Consider the following 25,067-nt stretch of genomic DNA (forward strand, 5'->3'; position numbering starts at 1 on the left):
TGACCAATCAGGTGATAAGGGTTTGCTAGAAGGCAAACGCGAAATAAGAGATCTTAATACGTAAGCAGAAATTTGAATACATTTACTTGGGTCCCTACGAGACTCAATAGGGAAAGAAACCATATGTCTTATATGCAGTCGACCATCTCCTACCCCTGACACACAGCCGCTAACAGGTATACGTTTAAGGCCTAACGTCTGAACAGTCTCTTCTGTTACAAAGGAGGCTTGAGAGCCTTGGTCGATCAAGGCACGCAGTAGACAATACTTCCCGTTGAATGAATACGCTTTCACAATGGCCGTTGCCAAAAGAACGTCAGCTGAACCGATGACCGTTTCTTCCTTCGCAAAATTGGCAACGACGTTCACGCCATGATTGGGTGATGAATGTTGAATATCTGCTTGATTTTGTCGCTGTGATTTTGTGTGCGAGTGATTGTTTTCCGAATTATTTGTAAGCTCTTGCTGTTTCTCCTTCTCTAGATGAAGCAAGGAGTGATGTCGTCTACCACATCTACGGCAACTTGTTGTGTAACGACATTTGTATACTGAGTGAGTGGGTGATAAGCAGTTATACATACATAGCGATTTGTTCTTTACGAACTCTTGTCTCTCACGTGGTATTAGTTGTCCAAAGCTCTTGCATTGGTAGAGAAAATGATCCCCCGAACACATAGTACATTGATGTTTTGTAATGCTGTCTTGAACATATGCAAATGAATTAACCTTCTCTGTACGTTTGTTTGTATAAGGAACCTTGGAAATTTGTTTACCACTGTCAATCATTTCCAGTGTCCGAAAACGAGATTCTAAAAATAGTACCAGATCAGACCACGAAGGTAAGGCATCGGATGCAATTCCACTGGTATTGACTTCCCATTGACGGAGTGATTCATTGTCTAGCTTGGACACCACTAAGAAAATGAGGATGACATCCCACTGCTTTGTCTCGATTCCTAAATTATTAATTGAGGTGATGCACGACGTTGTCGTATCCAACAAACATCTAATTGCATGGGCTGATTCGCTAGTTATATGTTTCTGACTGAATAAATTCTTGAGTATTATGTTTAAGTTATACCTTTTGTTGTTGTATCGAGCTATCAATTTTTTCCAGGCAGCATCGTAATTTAAATCCGTGGTGGGCAAATTTCTTATAAGAACTTCCGCTTCGCCTGATAAAGTACTTTTAAGATAGTGCAGTTTTTCTACAGCGGACAAGCTACGGTTCTTGTGTATAAGTGAGGTAAAAAGATCAAAATATTGCTGCCAGTCTTCATATTTACCACAGAATTTTGGTAACTCGATTTTTGGTAATTTGACTTCGTTGGACCTGTGTTTTTCTACGACAGACTGAGATTCCATGGACCCTTGGGCTTCCTCAAAGACATCTCCCGTTCCACGAAGAGCCTCTTTCAAACAGCCCTTGTAGTGAGTGTAAGTTTCTTCAAAAATATCGTATATCCCTTTAACAAAATACTCCTGAGTTTTAATTTCTTCTGTAGTTGCTGAACCGTAAATATTGTAATGCTCCTGATTAAATTCTTTCCATAAAGCATCAACATTTTCTAGTCTAGTTTCTATATATCCTCGTGTTATTCTGTCCTTCGGACTCTTTTTGTAATTACTTTCAGCTTTTAATAACTTGGCAAGTCTTTCTTTTTGGATAACGATTGATTTATTTACACTCATGATGATAGGCAAGTTTGTTTAGTGAAAAGTCAATGGAATACCTATTGAAACTAATCAAAATATATGGAATATTTAATTAAATTCTTTATAAATGTCTCTCTTAAAACGTTTGTGTATGTATTTCCCGTCTAGTCACTCGGTATAACTCGAATTATTCAAAGTTAATGAAATCACTTAAATTTTTTAAAAGTTCATATAACTTCGTGAAACTCGCAAGTCCAATAATTAGTTAATTTTATAAGTTCATTTACTCACAGTTTTATGGTCCAAATTAGCTTGATTTATAGCACTCACCACTACCACTTCATAGAATGTTTCATAAGTCTTTTTGAATGTTATTCCCGGGTTTCGGCACCAATTTTGTTCAATTCGCGAACTACGATATAAGAGCTTTACAACAAATAAAAACGCACACACACTTTAAATAATATATATTGAAAAATAAAAGCGACCCTAAAATTATGTATCTCTTTGATGAACTATTGCGTTGTTAGTTTTTTATATTCAAATTTTTTCACTAAAGTTCCTTAATAAAAAACAAAACATGTAACTTTTTATAACTGGCCAGTAACATGTGAAAAAGAGGTTGATACTATTTAATGTATAGACTTAATAGGATGACAAATAGAGGGAAATGAAGTGATTCTTTACATAAATTTCAACACTATCCCTTAGTCGCCTTTTACGACATGCATGGGAAAGAGATGGAGTGGTCCTATTCTTTTTTGTATTGGTGCTGGGAACCACACGGCACTCATACATACAACCATCCATAGTTCACGTGAAGTAAAGCAACTCACTGTTGGGATCGTTCTTGGAGCGGTCGTCGGTGGAGGTCCCGAACTGGTCGGTCACCAGCTGCGCCAGACCTGCGCACACGCACACACCGTCACACACTGACACCGACGCACATTGCACAAACATGACGATACAGTGAGGGAAACCATTTGAAGTGATAAAGTGTGTGTAACTTACAAAAGTTTGCAGTGTACACATTTTTTTGGATTATAGAACTACTTTTAATTATAATTTGAAGATGTAATTCTATACTGTATTAAGTATAACGAATGCTAAGTAAGTCAACCAAAAAACAATTATAGTCAATTACGAGTAAGCAATGGATACCATTTATGCATAAATAACATGTTCAAAAGCTCATGTCAACCATAAAACTAAAATATAGAGATAAAAAGTGAAGTTATAAATGACTAGCAATTGCGCAAGGCTCCCCTCACGTGAGAATTATTCCTTAAGGTCTATTCTATCTGTGTACCAAATTTCATCGAAATCAGCGCGACTTTCTTCGTGTGTTTAAAGTGCGGCTCAATGTATTTATTGGAAAAATTTATATGTTGGCGCGGTGTATGATGTGAGAAACTTACTGTATATAGGTTGGGCGGGCGGCGGGCGGTAGTCGGGCGCCGGCAGCACCGGCAGCGCGCGCCACGCCGCCACTAGCGCCGGCTCCGTGCTGCCTCCCACCGGCCTGCGAGCGGGAATTAAAAGTAATTAATTACATTGTATTTAATTGAAGACAGACAGACTTTTAAGTTCAAATCTATTGTTTTGAAGTACGGTAAATCAAATTGAATAAAACCAAAATATACTAAATTAAATTTACAAAACCGCTTGCCACTTAAAATTTTGCTTTAATTGCTCCTATGGAGTTCATGATGTGCCCATTTCTATGCCAGTGACATTGTTCTAGTAAGAACAGAATCGTACAATATGATATGCAATGAATAAACGGTCGTGCGCGTTGAGGAGCGCCAGCGCGGAGATGTACGTGTGTCCGTGTGTATGTGACCTGTAGACGAGCACGTGGCCCGTGTGCGAGGCCACGGCGAGCAGCGCGCGGTCGTGCGCGTTGAGGAGCGCCAGCGCGGAGATGTACGTGTGTCCGTGTGTATGTGACCTGTAGACGAGCACGTGGCCCGTGTGCGAGGCCACGGCGAGCAGCGCGCGGTCGTGCGCGTTGAGGAGCGCCAGCGCGGAGATGTACGTGTGTCCGTGTGTATGTGACCTGTAGACGAGCACGTGGCCCGTGTGCGAGGCCACGGCGAGCAGCGCGCGGTCGTGCGCGTTGAGGAGCGCCAGCGCGGAGATGTACGTGTGTCCGTGTGTATGTGACCTGTAGACGAGCACGTGGCCCGTGTGCGAGGCCACGGCGAGCAGCGCGCGGTCGTGCGCGTTGAGGAGCGCCAGCGCGGAGATGTACGTGTGTCCGTGTGTATGTGACCTGTAGACGAGCACGTGGCCCGTGTGCGAGGCCACGGCGAGCAGCGCGCGGTCGTGCGCGTTGAGGAGCGCCAGCGCGGAGATGTACGTGTGTCCGTGTGTATGTGACCTGTAGACGAGCACGTGGCCCGTGTGCGAGGCCACGGCGAGCAGCGCGCGGTCGTGCGCGTTGAGGAGCGCCAGCGCGGAGATGTACGTGTGTCCGTGTGTATGTGACCTGTAGACGAGCACGTGGCCCGTGTGCGAGGCCACGGCGAGCAGCGCGCGGTCGTGCGCGTTGAGGAGCGCCAGCGCGGAGATGTACGTGTGTCCGTGTGTATGTGACCTGTAGACGAGCACGTGGCCCGTGTGCGAGGCCACGGCGAGCAGCGCGCGGTCGTGCGCGTTGAGGAGCGCCAGCGCGGAGATGTACGTGTGTCCGTGTGTATGTGACCTGTAGACGAGCACGTGGCCCGTGTGCGAGGCCACGGCGAGCAGCGCGCGGTCGTGCGCGTTGAGGAGCGCCAGCGCGGAGATGTACGTGTGTCCGTGTGTATGTGACCTGTAGACGAGCACGTGGCCCGTGTGCGAGGCCACGGCGAGCAGCGCGCGGTCGTGCGCGTTGAGGAGCGCCAGCGCGGAGATGTACGTGTGTCCGTGTGTATGTGACCTGTAGACGAGCACGTGGCCCGTGTGCGAGGCCACGGCGAGCAGCGCGCGGTCGTGCGCGTTGAGGAGCGCCAGCGCGGAGATGTACGTGTGTCCGTGTGTATGTGACCTGTAGACGAGCACGTGGCCCGTGTGCGAGGCCACGGCGAGCAGCGCGCGGTCGTGCGCGTTGAGGAGCGCCAGCGCGGAGATGTACGTGTGTCCGTGTGTATGTGACCTGTAGACGAGCACGTGGCCCGTGTGCGAGGCCACGGCGAGCAGCGCGCGGTCGTGCGCGTTGAGGAGCGCCAGCGCGGAGATGTACGTGTGTCCGTGTGTATGTGACCTGTAGACGAGCACGTGGCCCGTGTGCGAGGCCACGGCGAGCAGCGCGCGGTCGTGCGCGTTGAGGAGCGCCAGCGCGGAGATGTACGTGTGTCCGTGTGTATGTGACCTGTAGACGAGCACGTGGCCCGTGTGCGAGGCCACGGCGAGCAGCGCGCGGTCGTGCGCGTTGAGGAGCGCCAGCGCGGAGATGTACGTGTGTCCGTGTGTATGTGACCTGTAGACGAGCACGTGGCCCGTGTGCGAGGCCACGGCGAGCAGCGCGCGGTCGTGCGCGTTGAGGAGCGCCAGCGCGGAGATGTACGTGTGTCCGTGTGTATGTGACCTGTAGACGAGCACGTGGCCCGTGTGCGAGGCCACGGCGAGCAGCGCGCGGTCGTGCGCGTTGAGGAGCGCCAGCGCGGAGATGTACGTGTGTCCGTGTGTATGTGACCTGTAGACGAGCACGTGGCCCGTGTGCGAGGCCACGGCGAGCAGCGCGCGGTCGTGCGCGTTGAGGAGCGCCAGCGCGGAGATGTACGTGTGTCCGTGTGTATGTGACCTGTAGACGAGCACGTGGCCCGTGTGCGAGGCCACGGCGAGCAGCGCGCGGTCGTGCGCGTTGAGGAGCGCCAGCGCGGAGATGTACGTGTGTCCGTGTGTATGTGACCTGTAGACGAGCACGTGGCCCGTGTGCGAGGCCACGGCGAGCAGCGCGCGGTCGTGCGCGTTGAGGAGCGCCAGCGCGGAGATGTACGTGTGTCCGTGTGTATGTGACCTGTAGACGAGCACGTGGCCCGTGTGCGAGGCCACGGCGAGCAGCGCGCGGTCGTGCGCGTTGAGGAGCGCCAGCGCGGAGATGTACGTGTGTCCGTGTGTATGTGACCTGTAGACGAGCACGTGGCCCGTGTGCGAGGCCACGGCGAGCAGCGCGCGGTCGTGCGCGTTGAGGAGCGCCAGCGCGGAGATGTACGTGTGTCCGTGTGTATGTGACCTGTAGACGAGCACGTGGCCCGTGTGCGAGGCCACGGCGAGCAGCGCGCGGTCGTGCGCGTTGAGGAGCGCCAGCGCGGAGATGTACGTGTGTCCGTGTGTATGTGACCTGTAGACGAGCACGTGGCCCGTGTGCGAGGCCACGGCGAGCAGCGCGCGGTCGTGCGCGTTGAGGAGCGCCAGCGCGGAGATGTACGTGTGTCCGTGTGTATGTGACCTGTAGACGAGCACGTGGCCCGTGTGCGAGGCCACGGCGAGCAGCGCGCGGTCGTGCGCGTTGAGGAGCGCCAGCGCGGAGATGTACGTGTGTCCGTGTGTATGTGACCTGTAGACGAGCACGTGGCCCGTGTGCGAGGCCACGGCGAGCAGCGCGCGGTCGTGCGCGTTGAGGAGCGCCAGCGCGGAGATGTACGTGTGTCCGTGTGTATGTGACCTGTAGACGAGCACGTGGCCCGTGTGCGAGGCCACGGCGAGCAGCGCGCGGTCGTGCGCGTTGAGGAGCGCCAGCGCGGAGATGTACGTGTGTCCGTGTGTATGTGACCTGTAGACGAGCACGTGGCCCGTGTGCGAGGCCACGGCGAGCAGCGCGCGGTCGTGCGCGTTGAGGAGCGCCAGCGCGGAGATGTACGTGTGTCCGTGTGTATGTGACCTGTAGACGAGCACGTGGCCCGTGTGCGAGGCCACGGCGAGCAGCGCGCGGTCGTGCGCGTTGAGGAGCGCCAGCGCGGAGATGTACGTGTGTCCGTGTGTATGTGACCTGTAGACGAGCACGTGGCCCGTGTGCGAGGCCACGGCGAGCAGCGCGCGGTCGTGCGCGTTGAGGAGCGCCAGCGCGGAGATGTACGTGTGTCCGTGTGTATGTGACCTGTAGACGAGCACGTGGCCCGTGTGCGAGGCCACGGCGAGCAGCGCGCGGTCGTGCGCGTTGAGGAGCGCCAGCGCGGAGATGTACGTGTGTCCGTGTGTATGTGACCTGTAGACGAGCACGTGGCCCGTGTGCGAGGCCACGGCGAGCAGCGCGCGGTCGTGCGCGTTGAGGAGCGCCAGCGCGGAGATGTACGTGTGTCCGTGTGTATGTGACCTGTAGACGAGCACGTGGCCCGTGTGCGAGGCCACGGCGAGCAGCGCGCGGTCGTGCGCGTTGAGGAGCGCCAGCGCGGAGATGTACGTGTGTCCGTGTGTATGTGACCTGTAGACGAGCACGTGGCCCGTGTGCGAGGCCACGGCGAGCAGCGCGCGGTCGTGCGCGTTGAGGAGCGCCAGCGCGGAGATGTACGTGTGTCCGTGTGTATGTGACCTGTAGACGAGCACGTGGCCCGTGTGCGAGGCCACGGCGAGCAGCGCGCGGTCGTGCGCGTTGAGGAGCGCCAGCGCGGAGATGTACGTGTGTCCGTGTGTATGTGACCTGTAGACGAGCACGTGGCCCGTGTGCGAGGCCACGGCGAGCAGCGCGCGGTCGTGCGCGTTGAGGAGCGCCAGCGCGGAGATGTACGTGTGTCCGTGTGTATGTGACCTGTAGACGAGCACGTGGCCCGTGTGCGAGGCCACGGCGAGCAGCGCGCGGTCGTGCGCGTTGAGGAGCGCCAGCGCGGAGATGTACGTGTGTCCGTGTGTATGTGACCTGTAGACGAGCACGTGGCCCGTGTGCGAGGCCACGGCGAGCAGCGCGCGGTCGTGCGCGTTGAGGAGCGCCAGCGCGGAGATGTACGTGTGTCCGTGTGTATGTGACCTGTAGACGAGCACGTGGCCCGTGTGCGAGGCCACGGCGAGCAGCGCGCGGTCGTGCGCGTTGAGGAGCGCCAGCGCGGAGATGTACGTGTGTCCGTGTGTATGTGACCTGTAGACGAGCACGTGGCCCGTGTGCGAGGCCACGGCGAGCAGCGCGCGGTCGTGCGCGTTGAGGAGCGCCAGCGCGGAGATGTACGTGTGTCCGTGTGTATGTGACCTGTAGACGAGCACGTGGCCCGTGTGCGAGGCCACGGCGAGCAGCGCGCGGTCGTGCGCGTTGAGGAGCGCCAGCGCGGAGATGTACGTGTGTCCGTGTGTATGTGACCTGTAGACGAGCACGTGGCCCGTGTGCGAGGCCACGGCGAGCAGCGCGCGGTCGTGCGCGTTGAGGAGCGCCAGCGCGGAGATGCGCCCGCGCGCCCGCGGCCAGGCGCCCACCATCAGCTTGGCCGCCGTGCCCCAGTCCCACACGCCGAAGTTGTCCTGATAACACACGCACAACACAATTCTAAATGGGATACCAGGTGTCGCTTAGTCATGTTAAAGTTAATAAATAACTTATTTATCTGTCGTTACATACGAGGGCGGCACTGAAAATTCGGGAATCAAGGAAGTGACACAAGATCACTATAAAAAAAGTTCTTTGTCCCTCAAGAGCAATAGTCGCAACGGCCGGTTTTGGAGACAAACGTTGCCACCATTTTTTTTTTTGCAATACTCCGTGAGCGAACAATTTTTGTTGGCTTTAATTCATTATCGAACATTTAAACTCGTGCCTGTTTTTTGTTTCGGGTTCGTACGCATAAATCCAGGATTCGTCCCCTGATACGATGTTGTATACAGCATTTGAGGATCCTGCGTGGAATCTTTCAAGAGTTCTGACGCACCAAGTAATGCGAACCACTTTTTGCTCTTCACGGAACGAATGCGGTATCCATCGGGAAAACAACTTTTTTACACCTAACAGTTCATGCAAGATTATTTGTATTTGACTCATGCCATTGTCGAAAGTTGCTTGAATTTCGCGGTATGTCACATGTCGATCTTCCTCAATCAGCCTACGCACAGCATCAAAGTTTTCTTGGGTGACTGCAGTTTTTGGACGACGGGGATCATCACCGAGTTTGACACGTCCACACAATTCAGCAAACCAGCGATAAATTGTGCTTTTGAATGGGGCTTCATCACCAAATGCAAAAAGCATCCGATCAACACACTCTAAAGTTCTAAAGTCATAATAAATCATCGCTCTTGAATTTTCTCGAGTCAATTCTATTTTCTCAAAGACTAAACAAGTTTGACAAGACCTCGTGAAAAGACCGCGAATCTATTTTTAAATAAATAAATGGTATTCGATTTTTGAAACCAAGGAGTTTTCAAGTAAATTTTTTTAATATGACAGGAACAGTGAAATATTCCATTCTTACAACTTTCAGTGCAGCCCTCGTAGATTTAAGATCAGCATTTGTAAATTTACGGATGGTGAAAATACTTCAGTGTAAAGCGGTAGTAAATATAATAGGGATGATGACAAGGTCTTAAAACAATATTAATTATTCTATTAGGATAGAGTACACGTTATTAAATAGGTATGTTACGTTCTTAGAATTTTGACGCTCTATATGTTTTATATACTATCAAAGTACGATGGGAAAGTCCATTTAAAAAAATCTAAATTATTTGAAAATAACTATGCCAGGAGTGAATAAACAAAAATATGGAATACCTTTTATTAGGACTGTTTATGTACTGTCTTTGATAAATGGTATTTTACGTGGAACTGTATTAATAAAACAATTAAAACTTTACTTTTCCTATACTTATATTTTACTGTATTCAATTTCCACAAATATATACATAGCATTTATCTTGTACTTTTTTAATTATTAAAATACAATCAGATGGTAAAATTTGCTCTTGAATTCGTCTGACGATCGTCACTTTTGGACTCGTCCAAATGATGTTTTATGTTACTTCGTATATCTCAGCTAGTTTATTGATGCCATTATTTGACCAATGTTTTAGTTGTTTTGAAACTAAATTCACATCAAAACAAAAAAAAATTGTCATCATGCCTATTATACTTTAGTTATGTTGACGTCAATAAGCGATGTATTTGAAAAAAAAAATTTTTATTTTATTGTTAAGTGTTCCTCAAAAAACGTCAGCCAACAAGACGGCAACATAGTTCATTATAACTAACGAGCTAAATAAGTTACCTTGGAAGCTACGGTGAGGTGCTGGTCGTAGGGGTGGAACAGCACCACGGCGGGCGGCAGCGCGCTGCGCGAGTGGAAGGCCTGGCTGTCCAGGCGCGGCACCCGCGCGCGCAGCAGGGCTGCTAACAGTCACCAACTTCGAATACATACTGCTTACACGTATAAAGACGGATGGAGTTCACTATACAGCAAAATGAAGCACCAATAGTATGTTACACGCCTCACGCACACACTCTCACCAATAGTGGCCCATTACGGCATAGTTGCGTCTTAGATTATCTCACGAAATGGCAAGTTTTCTGTCACTCACACATCCATACCACGCTGCAATAACGATGCTTCACTTTTTTTCAAGACACACTCCGTCCGCCTTTTTTTCTACGTCTATAACCTACTGTTTCTTTGTAGTTTGTGTAAGTGGCAGAACTGATACACTTGATGTAGTATGCATACGGGACTTAATGACAATAAATAATAACATAAGCAGAAGGGACCCTCTCTCGGATAACTGGAAGGTTGGTAGAGCCATGGGTTGATGGAGGGAAACGCAAAAATCATGTTTTATTATTTCAAACAAATCAGTGGTCAAATCAGGTGAACGTGGCCATTCAGTCTTTTCGTGACTATTGGCTCTGTCTACCCCGTAAGGGATATAGACGTGACTATATGTATGTATGTAAATCAGCGGTCATTATGAACAGCTCTCACACTTGCACAGTTCACGCGAACTGTACTCTCTTAGTCTGCCACCCTGACCCTCACTATGACAAGCTGACCCTGGCTGACCTCTGGCCTCGGCGCGCAGACTGCTGTTCCGGCAGTATCGCCACACTCGCTCGTGGTGGGCCCTACTCTCGCAGTCCGGCGACCCCTGACCCTCACTATGACAAGCTGACCCTGGCTGACCTCTGGCCTCGGCGCGCAGACTGCTGTTCCGGCAGTATCGCCACACTCGCTCGTGGTGGGCCCTACTCTCGCAGTCTGCCCCCCTGACCCCCACTATGACAAGCTGACCCTGGCTGACCTCTGGCCTCGGCGCGCAGACTGCTGTTCCGGCAGTATCGCCACACTCGCTCGTGGTGGGCCCTACTCTCGCAGTCTGCCCCCCTGACCCCCACTATGACAAGCTGACCCTGGCTGACCTCTGGCCTCGGCGCGCAGACTGCTGTTCCGGCAGTATCGCCACACTCGCTCGTGGTGGGCCCTACTCTCGCAGTCTGCCCCCCTGACCCCCACTATGACAAGCTGACCCTGGCTGACCTCTGGCCTCGGCGCGCAGACTGCTGTTCCGGCAGTATCGCCACACTCGCTCGTGGTGGGCCCTACTCTCGCAGTCCGGCGACCCCTGACCCTCGGCCCTGGAGAACATGCTGGACGCCCACTCCACGAAGTTCGTGCTGACAATAGGCTTCTTCGGTTCCTTTGGTTGACCTGCAAACATAACATTATTATAATTTGCATTATGTTACTAGAAGGGTATTTACAAGATTCATACACACTCTTCCACTCCACATTCAGACACATTGCCTATATTTTTTCTTCTTGTTTACTTTCTCTCACCAGAACGACCTCGATTTGATTGAGGTACATTTCGTTAGGTATCGGCAAGCGATTTGTTTTTATTTTCAGGAAGTTCATTGAGTTGATAAAATGTGGGGATTATGTGGGGATACGGGACTGAAATAAGACGTGAATAAGAAAGGTTGTACAAATTCAGTAAACTAATAATGATAGTCTGATATAATGATGTTTGGTTGACGATGAGATGAACTCACTAGAGTTTGAAGAGGTGGAGTCCCGTTCTCGACTTCCATCGCGCTCGGCGGCCGGGACAGAGTCCTCCGAGATTGTGTGGGACAAGCTTGCTTTGACGCGGCGATTACCTGTTAAACAGTATTATATCATAAGAACTGATGAGCGTCGAATGACAATGTATAGCTGAATTTTTGGATTCCCTGAAAGTCCCAAATCTATCCTTGAATAATAGCAGGTATTATCAATTTGACCATCAAAGAGTCTCATGCCCGGAGTACAAAAACGATGGTGAATCGGAGGTTACTTCAAGAAGAAGAGTTACTTCTTGTAGCGACATCGTCGTACATACAATCAGCACATAACCGGATAAGGCACACTATAAGATAAAGTTTAGAGATTAAGTTAGATAGCAAAACGCACGTCCTTTATTAGTATATAAGCAACCGATATATGTAAAATAGACACACTTAAAACCATTACGCGTTTCACTACATCTCCTTGCCGGACCAACGGCAAACTTCTCAACACTTTGTTAATCTTGTTTATGCAAATGAAGCGGCGGCAGGGCCGAGCTGTTCCCGCTGCTGCTAATGTTGTTACAGTGTGTACGTACTCATGGCGGGCAGCGTGCGCGTGTGCTCGGAGAGCGGGCAGGCGCGCGTGTTGGGGGACGGCGGCAGGGACGAGCTGTTCCCGCTGCTGCTAATGTTGTTACAGTGTGTACGTACTCATGGCGGGCAGCGTGCGCGTGTGCTCGGAGAGCGGGCAGGCGCGCGTGTTGGGGGACGGCGGCAGGGCCGAGCTGTTCCCGCTGCTGCTAATGTTGTTACAGTGTGTACGTACTCATGGCGGGCAGCGTGCGCGTGTGCTCGGAGAGCGGGCAGGCGCGCGTGTTGGGGGACGGCGGCAGGGACGAGCTGTTCCCGCTGCTGCTAATGTTGTTACAGTGTGTACGTACTCATGGCGGGCAGCGTGCGCGTGTGCTCGGAGAGCGGGCAGGCGCGCGTGTTGGGGGACGGCGGCAGGGACGAGCTGTTCCCGCTGCTGCTAATGTTGTTACAGTGTGTACGTACTCATGGCGGGCAGCGTGCGCGTGTGCTCGGAGAGCGGGCAGGCGCGCGTGTTGGGGGACGGCGGCAGGGACGAGCTGTTCCCGCTGCTGCTAATGTTGTTACAGTGTGTACGTACTCATGGCGGGCAGCGTGCGCGTGTGCTCGGAGAGCGGGCAGGCGCGCGTGTTGGGGGACGGCGGCAGGGACGAGCTGTTCCCGCTGCTGCCGCTCAGCGTTCGCGCGGTCACCTCGTTCTCGCGGCTCACGTTGTCCACCTGTGCACAAAATAGGTGATCAAAATCAATTGTTTGTAAAACAAAATCCCCGACGGGGTTCAGACTACAATTCAAAGAAATGTTTTGACGTTAAGCCACCTTTACTGTCTTTTTCCAATCATTCGTCGACAGAATGGAAACCTACTTCGACGAATCGTTGAAAGACTTCCTATCGTCCATTCTCCCAATGACGAATAGTGATGTGGTAGAGCAATCGACCATCGCACAACAGTTTCACACTCATTTTCTGTGACCTAGATGCTTCGTTAACACAAAAAGACTGGGACTACGAAATGTGTATGTAGTGTCAAGTATACCTGGTTGGAGATGTGGTTGATGATGTCGTTGGCCATCTGCGAGACCTGCGGGTGCGGCTCGCGCGCCATCGCGCACAGCGTGTGCCACAGCTTCATGTACACCGAGCCGAAACCTGATTCACCAAAAACATATATCAATATGATAACATTTATGATATAGCACGTAATCATCATCAATGTCATTTTAAATCAAATTGTTTGTGCACTGACTTTGATAAATGGTATTTTACGTGGAACTCATATATAAAAAGGAGCTATATTATACATGGAAAGTGTGGAGGGAAAGGTCGGGGTGGGAAGGCCTAGACGAATGTATCTTGATCAAATTAAGGACGACCTGGCAAAGGGTCAGGTCAAGAGTGCCCGAAACCGCCAAACTTGCATGAAGAGAGTTATGAATGTGGATAAAGCAAAGGAAGTAAGATCGTGGCAAGTGGGAAGAGGTAGTCTTTGCCTACCCCTCTAGAGTATAATTAGAGTATAGTAGAGTGTAGTAGCGTATAATAGAGAGCGGTAGAGTGTAGTAGCGTATAATAGAGAGTGGTAGAGTGTAGTAGCGTGTAGTAGAGTGTAGTGGAGTGCAGTAGAGTGTAGCAGAGAGATGGAGCTCACCGATGGCGGGCAGCTGCAGCGGGCGCTGGCGGAGCGGCGCGGCGCGCGCGGCGCCGGGCTGCAGCGCGTCCTGCCCCACGGCCACCGGCTGCGAGCCGCCGTTGCCGGAACCGGAACCCACCACGCTACAAACATACACCTTACTGTTGGCCGTCATCTACTTTTGACACGATACCAAAAAAAGACATGCAGCGATCAAAAAATTGTCAAAGAATACGACGCTAAGTTATTGCAAAAACCCAAGGTCTAATTTTCTATTTCGAGCATAGAAAATTGGACCTTGGGTTTTTGCAATAACTTAGCGTTAGGTGCTGTGAAACGACATTTTTTTGAAAAAAATTATAAATAGCGTAATATTGATGCAAATTAACATTATATATTAAAGTAAAGGCAAACATATCTTTGCTATAATACTCTCAGCATATAAAGCTAAAAAAAGCTAAAATTTGCCGCTACGTCTGAAACATTCAATACTCTTAACATACAGCATAAAAAGCTAAAATTTGCAGCTACGTCTGAAACATTCTTAAAATGCACATCACTCCCTGATACCCTGTAAACCGCGAATCAAGCAATTCCTTATGAACCGTGATGAATAAAGCTGATCATACGCACACGTTAGTGCTCCTGCGCAGGCGCTCCTGCATGTACACCGCGATGAAGTGCTGCTCGAAGATCAGCACCGGCCACTGCAGCGCTGAGAATTCAAATACATATTGACATCAGTCAAACAATACTGTTTTCTTCTTACATACATATAATCACATCTATATCCCATGCGGGGTAGACAGAGCCAACAGTCTTGCAGGCTACGTTCAGCTGTTTGGCTTAATAATAGAATTGAGATTCAAATAGTGACAGGTGCTAGCCCATCGCCTAAAAAATAAAGAATCGCAAGTTTACAAGCCTATCCCGTAGTCGTCTTTTACGACATCCATGGGAAAGAGATGGAGTGGTCCTATTCTTTTTGTATTGGTGCCGGGAACCACAAACAATATTGTTCCCTAACGTAATTCCGATCCCATCCCCACCTTCTGTAGAAAAACCCTGGGTTTTGTCTTTTGACCATGTTCCTGGATTGGGTAAGACAAGATAGGTCAGACGGGAGTCGTGTAAAACGACCTCCGCAACCTTAACACGGATCATGGTAAAATCTGAACTAGATGAAAGCGCTTATGTTCTTAGTCATATTTTACTACATCCGTGGGAAAGAGAAGCAGTGATCCTATTCCAAAGGAAATCGGCATTTTTGCGCATAAATTACCTGAATATTATATTAGGTTCTTACATATGAAATTAGCATTTTATTGTACTGGCCACTTTAATCACAAATTTCTCCTCTTTGGTTAGGAATTCCAAATTCAAATTTATGCAGCTATTTTTCTATTTGCATTGCTTAGTTAAGAAAATAGAAAACTTAAAATATCGCGTTATTTAAGAGTACGAGTTCCAGCGTGGCAGATGTGCTGCGGAAAGGCTCGAGGGGTTAATGATATTGTATATAACGGTCACATTCAGATGTGAAAGCTCTACTCACCCGCCAAGATTTCAGCACGGACGTGATGCGAGAAGTCTTGAGACAGTCTCGCGGCCAGCACTATAGCGACCTGGTATACAAATAGGAATTGTTCTAAAACGTGCACACGCATTTACAATTACAAACATACATATAGTCACGTCTATATCCCTTACGGGGTAGACAGAGCTAATAGTCCCGAAAAGACTGACTGGCGACATTTAGCTGCTCGGCTTAATGATTGCCAGCCTATATATGCCAGCCTATAAATGGATTAGGTGCTAAGATTAAGGAAACACTCCAGAAAACATTATATAAATGTTTTCTGGAGGTGGGCGTTGAGATCTACGACACAGTTTCATAACTTCTGCAGATGTTATCGTTATCCTATGTTACTTAAATTGTACTTGTTTTTGTTTCCAAATAAAATATTTTTCATTTTCATTTTTTTTCATTGCCAGCCTATCGCTTAAAAAAGAATATAAGTAAGTCTATCCCTTAGTCGCCTATTCTTTTTGTATTGGTGCCGGGAACCACAAAATTATTTATCATTTACAATTACAAACTTGAAATTGGTTCAAAACAGTCCAATTTAAGCACTGGAGAGACTGTATGAATGCGTGTACCTGGTGGTCCAGCGCGTTGGCGTGGTCGGTGCGCGGGCGCGCGCCGCCCGCCGCCACGAAGCAGCCCAGCGCGAAGGCGGCGGCGGCGCGCAGCTCGGCGCGGCCGGCCGCCAGCGCGGGCGCCAGCTTCTCGTGCGCCAGGTCGCGCGCGCCCGCCCAGCGCGCCGCGTCGTAGCCGCGCCACAGCCGCCCCACGCCGATGCACGCCCACTGCTGCAGCGCCGTCTGCTGCTCTCCAGCGTCCTCTCCCGCGCCAGCGCACTCGCCCAGCTGCTCCAGGCAGATCGAGATCATCGAGCCCTGATACACACGTATACAACACTTGTCATAAAAACACATCAGTATCCTTTAGACACAAAGGCCTCCTCTAGATCTTTCCACGTTTTCCCGTCCCACATATAAATTAATACAAACATTTTAAACTTTAATTACTCGCTGTTTAAAATTGTAGAGCACACTGGCCGTTTAGAAAAAAAAAGTTAATATTTAAGTGAAAAAAAATAGTGATCTTCTTTTGTTAATTTTTCACAATGGTTGCCAGGAATTAAAATTTGTTCACATTCACGATATGTTTTAGGTCTTTATATTATAGTTTTTTTCTTTGATCACTCGCAATGATGTCCCTAACCTGACATTCTTAACATCTCTTAGCGTGTCTTCTAATGTAACATTCTTCAAATGTGTCATACTTCACATATCAATGACTTGTAGCTAAATAATCTGAAGTGACAAGTATCAATAGAGACCTGCAAGGCGGCCTCCTGCCCCGCCGGGTAGTTGTCCACGATGCCGGCCAGCACGTACGCCGCCAGCGTTCGGTGCGTTATCTACGGAAACAACAATTATATTAACATACATAATACATATTGGCACGTCTATATCCCTTGTGAGGTGGACAGACCCAAGAGCTGTATGACAAAAATAATGGAATTGAAATTCAAATAGCAATAGGTTGTTAGTCCATTGCCTAAAAGAATCCCAAGTCATGAACAAATGGCAGGTGAAATGTTTTCTATCTCGTTCATAAGGTAGGTAATAGACAATCCTATTTAAAAACAAAATTATTTTATAGTTTTAATTCGGTTAAATTCAGCAGCAGGTTGCGCTATACTGCCGAGGCAACTCACAGACGTGACGTAACAAGCAAATTCGCTGTTCTCGTTCTGTGGTTCATGCGCTTCGTTTATAAATAATACCTGTATTATTATAAATAATATAATGTAAATCTAATATATTTATTGTGCAACACAGGTAACAATAGCCGTAACATATTTGTGAGCATCGCTATAAGCTTAATATAACGTGAAAGTTTAAAATGAGTGGCTACTCACATCAACTGTAGGGTCCTGGAGGATCGCCAGGAAGTACTTGTGGCCCTTAGCGTTCACCAGATCCACCTGACACGTCTGCAAATAAACATATCATTCCTGGGATGGATTCTCTGAAGCAAAAAGCTGTGACTATTGAAGAATAAAAAATGACAAGTGGAAAGTGGTAGACTTTAGCGTACTCGTTTGGTGTTTGGTCGCGCAACTCAGCAAACATCGAGAAGCACACAAACATGTTTGCTTTTTATTATCTTGGGTCTGCTGGAAGAGATTTCTTTTGAATTAAGCAGATCCTATGTAATTTTGTTTTTTGTGTTTATCAGTTTCGATGTTTTCTGTGTACATAAATTAGTAAATAAATTAGTTGAACATAAGATATGATAACATGAAGGAAAAGAAATTAAATAATCTAGATGTTAGAATGTTGTGGTTCCCGGCAGTGCCGTATGGTTCACGGCACTAATAAAAAAAAAAGAATAGGACCAATCCATTCATCTCGTTCCCAAGGATGTCGAAAAAGGCGACTAAGGAATAGGAATAATAAATGTTGGTATTATACAAAGCCTATCTTTTAGTCACCTTTAACGAAATATGGAGTGGTTCTATTCTAGTATGCCGGAGATGCCATTAGCATTAGAGAGTGTCACCGACCGGGTCGACGGCGATGATCTTGGCCCAGATGTAGACCATGGAGGCGCGCAGGTCGGGCGCGGCGGCCTGCAGCAGCTTCAGCATGTAGGGGAAGATGCCCACCGCCAGCACCGCGCGCACCGCCCACGCGCCCAGCGCCAGGAAGCGGCACAGGATCTGCAGCGCGCGCACGCGGTGCAGCGTGCTCAGCAGCACCTGCAGCACCATGGGCAGCTGCTCGGGCGGCGGCCGCGCCGGGGAGCACTTGCCGAGCTCGAGCCACACTTGGAAGGCGGAGAGCTGGTCGCGGAAGAAGGGCGAGTGCTGGTAGAGCTGCGGCGCGGGCAGCAGCAGCGGCAGCTGCGCCAGCGACAGGTCCAGCGTGTGCTCCCAGGCCGCCCACAGCGGGTGCCGCGCCAGCGACGGCAGCGCGGGCGACGACACCGGCGTGCAGTTGTACGACCTGCGGGCAGTGCTAGCGTCAGACCTTACTACTTACTATTTAAAAAAAAACAAATAAGGCATTCCAAATTTGAAACTATTTTCCTTTTCAGTCACGACAACACCGGCTAAAATTGGTAAAATATATTCCAAATTTAAAGTTAAATTAAAACTGCCAGTACATTTAAAAAGTAAAAGTACTCTCAAACTAGTTAAGTTGCAATAGGTTACTGCCCTGATAATTTGTCATACAAATCTTTAAAGTGGAGTTGCACCATTTGCTAAGGAGATATGCTACATACACAGTAACGACTTCAAAATCATAAAATGGTATACACAGACCTCATAATGCGGTCAGCAAGCAGAAAGTTCCGACAGAGACTGGCCGTGAGGAGATCAGCCCGGAACAGCTGCTGGAACAGCTCCGGCGTGAGGGAGCTCCAGGCGATGGTGTCCGTGATGGCCGTGAAGATCCAGTTCAGCTCGCCCAGCATGGTGCGCCGGTCCGTCACCTGGCCCGGGATCCTGAAAAACAAATGCGTTCACTGATAAATGAGTTATTTCACGTGATCGCTGTGGCACAGATACACTTTACGATAGCTCGTCGGTCTCTCATCTTTACATCGTAACTAAAGTAACATAATAGTAAGTACAAATGTGCTGATTCTCCCACAATCACATTGTGTGATAATCTAGTGAAGGACAACATCGTGGGGAAACCTGTACATTTAAGCAACTGTATAAGTAACATGTATGGGTAAGAATCACCTGCAAAGTTTCAAACACCAACTTACTCCATCCAGGATTGCATGTGATCATCGACTCATAAGAGCTCACCCCAGGTAACTTTCCAGATAAGTGACGGGATAGTATGTACACCAACGTGGCCACGTACTTGTCAATGAGGTCCATGAGGTCCTGCTGCGCGGCGCGGCCGCGCGTGCGCAGCACGAACCACTTCATGGCCATCTTGACGGGCGTGGTGAGGCAGGCCGTGAACAGGTCGGCCGGCAGCTCGGGGTTCATGGGCAGGCTCTGTCCGGCCGCACACGCCGCCAGCTGGATGCAGTTCCGGTACGATACCGCCGGTGGGGGAGGCCCGCTCGACGCTTCTGTACTTTTCGCGTTTAGAGCCGCCTGGAAAGTAATTAAATGAAATAAATAAATATATACTTACAGAACAAATTACACAGATTGAGTTAGTCAGAGATCCGTATTTACTACCTAACTAGACCAGGTTACTGTTTTGATCGCCTAGCTTAGGTAAGATTAAATAATATCTAAAAATTCAAAAAGATAGTGTCACACACAGCTGTAAAAATGGCGCTTTTGTCGCTATTAGCCTATATCGCAGCAACACTGAGAAGGTTAGGTTAGGTTAGGTTACACTGAATGACTTCTGTGACCCTCACGGGCGAGACTGAGTCATGTCACACATCCTGTGCGGCTGCGAGTCGGGGTTACCTCGTGCTCCCGCTCGTGCTGCTCGGCGAACTGGCTGAAGTTGTCCACGATGACGCCCGCGTTGGAGCAGTCGTACACGTACAGCGACGGCGCGCCCATCCACGTCTGCAGGTCGTACATCGACAGCGGGATGTACTGCGTGTACGACTGCAATTTTATTATTATTATTTATTAGAAAGTACTGTTAGAAGAAACGAGAAGCTGCCTGCGACTTCGTCCGTGTGGAAACCTTGTGATAACTTAACAATCAATCCCGCGGGAACTCCGCGATAAAAAGTAGCCTTTATGCCATTTATTCTGGATCTTCAGCTACCTACAATATTGGTGATGAACTTTGGTAAGTTCATCGTAATTGGTTCAGTAGTTTTTGCGTGAAAGAGTAACAAACATCCATACTGACATACTCACAAACTTTCGCATTTATAATATAAGCAGGATTAAACAGTGTCATGGTCTTTAGCATTTCAGTGTAAGTGTCGGTAACCATTGTAGTGGACGCTAGCCCCGCTCTTCGGCGTTAGGTTCATTTACTGTAAGTGTTGATAACCCACCCGGTTGAACACCCAGATCTCGCCCTGCGCCGTGGGCTTGGGCACGCCGTGCCCGTTGTAGTGGAACAGCACCCGCTCGTCCTTGGCGTTGCGCCGCAGTGAGCAGCATAACTTTTTCACCTGAACATGAAGAGTGGGATATTAGAAAAAATAAATTACTCTTGGCCGATTTATAGCTACTCAAAGAGAATGCTAAAGTGAACTGGGAACTCGTTTTTCCACAGAATGTTGTGGACACATTTATCAGAACAGTCACTAGCGGCAACTTTTGCCAAAAGAGAAATTCGAAAAATTTGTTTTACAAAATGACTTGCCAAACGAATGGAGACAAATTTTGTTATATACAGACATCAATAGATATCAGATCTCTACTCAGATAGAAAATTCGCACGTGAACCCGAAACTTGCGAACGTGTTTTGGACAGTTGTGTAATAAATTAGACTAATTAAAACTACAGACGCAACATCAGTCTGTCGTACGGCGGGGGGCAGATTATCGGCGAGGTCGCGGGCGGCCTCATTAACTAATTTATGCTAATTCGCGCCCGCCCCCACGCCGTCAGACGCACCTTTGTTTCAATTTCAGCTAATGTCTTTTATACTATTTTTAGTATCTACAAAGTTTGAAGAGCTATTTATTGTAGAACTAGACATTTGTTCCAAATATTTAATATTACCCATGCATGCAAAATTGCATTAAATAATCCCCAATGCACGTTTAGGTCAGGCAGGCCTTATTAGAAAGGTGGTATCACCTTTTTTTTTGCAGCATTGTTTCAATTGTTTTGAGCTTTGACAGGGCGCAGTTGGCTGTTTCCTGTGATTGTCATTGTACCTGCCCAAATTGCTAATAGTAAAAGAGAGGCTTTTTGCTTTAGACATTGCAAGAATGTCCTAAATGTCCTCATCAACACATGCAAATTCAACTAAGTGTGTGTTTGTTAAATTTTATAACACCATTTCGTTCCTTGCTCTGCTTCATCGGGGAACTGGCATAATTAGACTAAAGCTGATCCACGCTCCACGTAAAATGGGCCACAAGCCCATTGGTGGAAGTTAGAAGAAGTACCATTAACTCTAATATATTAAGATAAAAATAAATGTAACCTCGTCACTAGTGGGGTCCAGCGACTGCTTGTAGCGAGCGCGCGGCTGCCAGCGCTCGTACTGGGACTGCAGGGAGTGGCCGATGCTCTCCAACGCTTTGCTGGGAGACAGCGAGTTTGGATCTATAAAGAAACAAAATTGGTTGTCCATGCAATCAGATAAAAAAATTTTTTCTATTACTTAATCTTCACTTTGAAGTGTGTCTTATTAATTTAAATAAAAATTCAAAACAAAATACTAGATAACTCACACATTGCAAAATGAAAAGAAAAAAAAATTATAAAAGAACTAAACTGAACACAGAATAAGGCCATGAAGCCACACTCACCAATCCAGCATTCGAGCCGGGCACACGGCTGCGTCTTCACTACGTCCGGGGGATCCACGCCCACGTTGAGGCACAGTACTAACGCTACACAATGGGTCTTGTACTAAAACATAAAAAAAAATCATTAAAAGTTAGCTTCTACTTATAATATATGATAGCTATGACCAAAATAATATTTCCAGGATATGCAATTGAGTCAACTAAGAGAGGCATAATAGGCATATTTATATTTTAAATTTTGACACCATAAATGTTTTGTATCTCCTCAACATTGGAGTGTGAGAAGGTGAAAGTGAGAAAAGTTAACTCAGATGGAAATGTCCATTTTAAACATTCCAAATTATTATTAATAATCAGTGAATAAAAAAAATATGGAACAACTTTAATTAAGACATCAAATCCATGAACACATTAAGGTTAATGACCATACAAGAAACTCAGGTCTGACTCGTTTTATAATTGCCTTTTGGACTCAGCCAAATAATGTGTTATGTTCTTCCTTTGGGCTGACTCAAATTTAATGGTTACAATATAAAACCTAATATTATATATTTACAACAACTAAATAAATTTCAAATTCAAAGGATAATAATTTATCTTCACAATGCTTATTAATCTTGATACTCTCTCTACATATAAGTTCTTTCCATTTATTGTGAAATGTTAACTCATTGTTATCGAGCTCTCAGTGAACTGAGTAATCTGTAAGGTTATCACATCATTATAATTAACAGATTTCACAGTAAAAGTAAAAAAACTAAAAAGCAATTTTGTTAAAAATATTAAAAGAATCAAATTAGAAAAAACATAATTTTTTAACTGCTTCTTTGATAAAAAAAACACATAATTTTATAAGCCTTACAAATGAAACCTAGGTGAGCCATTCAAAGAAAACATGAGGTTAAAAGAATGTATCATCTAAGACAGGTGATGGTGCCAAGACAAAAACACTTTCCTGAAAACCATACATAAAAATTTATGTGCATAAACTATTTATGGACTAGAATAAGTTGGAGAAGAATAAGAAAATTCCTATTTACTAAAACTCAATCAAATATACGTTATATTTTATTTAAAAAGAATACAATTAGTCTAAAATTTTATAACTGAAAATATACTACACTCATTAGCCCACAAAACAAGTAAATTTACTTATTGTAATGTCAATGGTATGGTGTTTAAACCAATTTATTGAGCTTATTTACATATAGAACTGAATAAAAAAGAACCAAAACGAATAGGATCTAAGGATTCACAGAGCCACAGAGGACCATGTGCGTTTGTTTTCATTGTGCCAAGTGACTGCATTGCATACGCAGTTATGCAGTCCAAAGTTTACTGCTTAAAAAAATTGGCGCACCTTTTCTTTTACTCGCCAAGAGTGCTCCACGCGTTCAGCTCCCTTGATAGGCTCAAGATGCCTTGGTTTATTAAAACACAAAGGTAAATCCCAATCATCTATGTCCGAGGAAGTTTCACTATCGCCCTGATCACTCTTCTCCTCATCTTTAACCGGGAGATAAGGAGGCATGTCTGTCATTTTCACTACACACGTTGTCACAATCTCGTCAATTATTAACGCTAACGAACATATACAACAAACAACATTTTTAAAACCTCACAAAAACCAGCATCATGTGCGCGTCCATTTTTCGACACCACATGGGAATAAACAATAAGATTTGTGTCTCCAACTCCAAAAAAAAGTTTTCCAAAATAATTTTACGGCATTTAGAGTCAGAGCACTTTTATGCATTTTAGTAAATCTGGTGAAAATATTGCATTTTGTGGTTTTCACTAATTATTAATACACAAAAATATTTTCACAATACAATTAAATTAATGAAATTTTCATTTATGGACAAATGATACATAACATAAAATTTTCTTAATACGCATTTTTTAAAAGGAATTTGGTTTTTTATTGTATGTGTTGTATAAGCTACTACAACAACTTTCTTATCTAATTTATCACTATGCAAATTTAGGGGGAAATCTCGTAACTTAGAAACCCAGCATACCAAAACGCCGTTCCGTTCCTCCAAGAAGTTGATAGTCATATAAAGGGTAGCGGTTATATTCTCTGATAAAAACGAACACTGAAAAAAAAATCCTATATCTTATAATTGGTTTATTTTTTATTTTACGAACATGTTTTCAAGTTCTTTAGGTGTCTAGACAACTAATATAAAACGTGAACTACATACAAACTTTAATTCAAATTCCAGACCTCGTTGAAAGGCATTTACACGGTTCCGATTCCCATCCCATTATCGTTCCCATTACATTTAATTAATACTAGAGGCCGCCCGCGACTTCGTCCGCATGGAAACCCTATCAATCCCGCGGGAACTCTGGGATAAAAAGTAGCCTATGTGTTATTCTGGGTCTTCAGCTACCTACATACCAAATTTCATGGTAATCGGTTCAGTAGTTTTTGCGTGAAAGAGTAACAAACATCCATACAAACTTTCGCCTTTATAATAGTAGTAGGATAGTAGTAGGATAGGATGTGGTGGTTCCCATTCATCTCAATGCGTTTTCTCAAAAAAAGTTACATGCCCACCAAAGACATTATTGATCCCTTCAAATAATGTTTTTAAATATTGATCCCAACTTATATTAAAATCATAAACTAGCGACCCGTCCCGGCTTCGCACGGGCTTTTTTTAGTAAATTTTGCGACAAAGCGTAGCGGTTATTGAGGCGTAGGTACCCTGAGCCCCGAAACACTTCTGTGGAAGAGCATGCAGAGATGAGGGAGAAAGCGTAGCGGTTATTTACTCTTTTGTTTGCGATGATCTCTACATAGTATAAAACAAAGTCGCTATTTTAGTCTGTCTATATGCTTAAATCTTTAAAATTACGCAACGGATTTTGATGCGGTTTTTTGTAACAGGTAGAGTGATTCAAGAGGAAGGTTTTTATGTATAATAACATTTATAATTTTGCACCCGTGCGAAGCCGGGGCGGGTCGTTAGTTGACAATAAACTAAAGCATTTCTGTGTATACCTACCTCCTAATCATTTATATGGTTTTTAGTATTTTATATGGTTTTTGTGACTTCATTGATTTTTGTTTTTACTACTTTTTTAACTGACTTGATAAAAGGAGGATATCGTTTGAGAGTGGTTTTTTTTTATAAAAGTTATTATATGGGTTTCCCACAGGTTTTTTCTGACGTCCACCGAGCACCAATCGATCACCCAGGAACTACAAAATAAAAAGGGATCTACAGAATAA

General features: G+C 46.7%; 1 protein-coding gene across 1 annotated transcript in view; it reads right to left on the reverse strand.

Annotated features, from left to right (window-relative positions):
- LOC106133142 (regulatory-associated protein of mTOR) overlaps positions 1–23,506 on the reverse strand; it is a 35,917-nt gene extending 12,411 nt beyond the window's left edge. The window contains exons 1-22 of the mRNA XM_060946756.1: positions 23,184–23,506; positions 21,824–21,926; positions 21,496–21,617; positions 20,389–20,508; positions 19,838–19,984; positions 19,269–19,510; positions 18,716–18,898; positions 17,954–18,395; positions 17,306–17,380; positions 16,721–16,801; positions 15,975–16,274; positions 15,370–15,439; positions 14,448–14,529; positions 13,833–13,957; positions 13,221–13,333; positions 12,765–12,903; positions 11,597–11,704; positions 11,082–11,252; positions 9,822–9,940; positions 7,928–8,085; positions 3,075–3,178; positions 2,493–2,561 (exon numbers count right to left, since the gene is read on the reverse strand). Of these exons, the coding sequence (XP_060802739.1) occupies positions 2,493–2,561; positions 3,075–3,178; positions 7,928–8,085; positions 9,822–9,940; positions 11,082–11,252; positions 11,597–11,704; positions 12,765–12,903; positions 13,221–13,333; positions 13,833–13,957; positions 14,448–14,529; positions 15,370–15,439; positions 15,975–16,274; positions 16,721–16,801; positions 17,306–17,380; positions 17,954–18,395; positions 18,716–18,898; positions 19,269–19,510; positions 19,838–19,984; positions 20,389–20,508; positions 21,496–21,617; positions 21,824–21,926; positions 23,184–23,363 (3,253 nt within the window). The 5' untranslated portion in view covers positions 23,364–23,506. The remainder of the gene's footprint in view (positions 1–2,492; positions 2,562–3,074; positions 3,179–7,927; positions 8,086–9,821; positions 9,941–11,081; positions 11,253–11,596; positions 11,705–12,764; positions 12,904–13,220; positions 13,334–13,832; positions 13,958–14,447; positions 14,530–15,369; positions 15,440–15,974; positions 16,275–16,720; positions 16,802–17,305; positions 17,381–17,953; positions 18,396–18,715; positions 18,899–19,268; positions 19,511–19,837; positions 19,985–20,388; positions 20,509–21,495; positions 21,618–21,823; positions 21,927–23,183) is intronic.
- Positions 23,507–25,067: the final 1,561 nt, after the last annotated feature.

This window comes from Amyelois transitella, chromosome 12, assembly GCF_032362555.1.
Source record: "Amyelois transitella isolate CPQ chromosome 12, ilAmyTran1.1, whole genome shotgun sequence".
In the NCBI taxonomy this organism is placed as follows: domain Eukaryota; kingdom Metazoa; phylum Arthropoda; class Insecta; order Lepidoptera; family Pyralidae; genus Amyelois; species Amyelois transitella.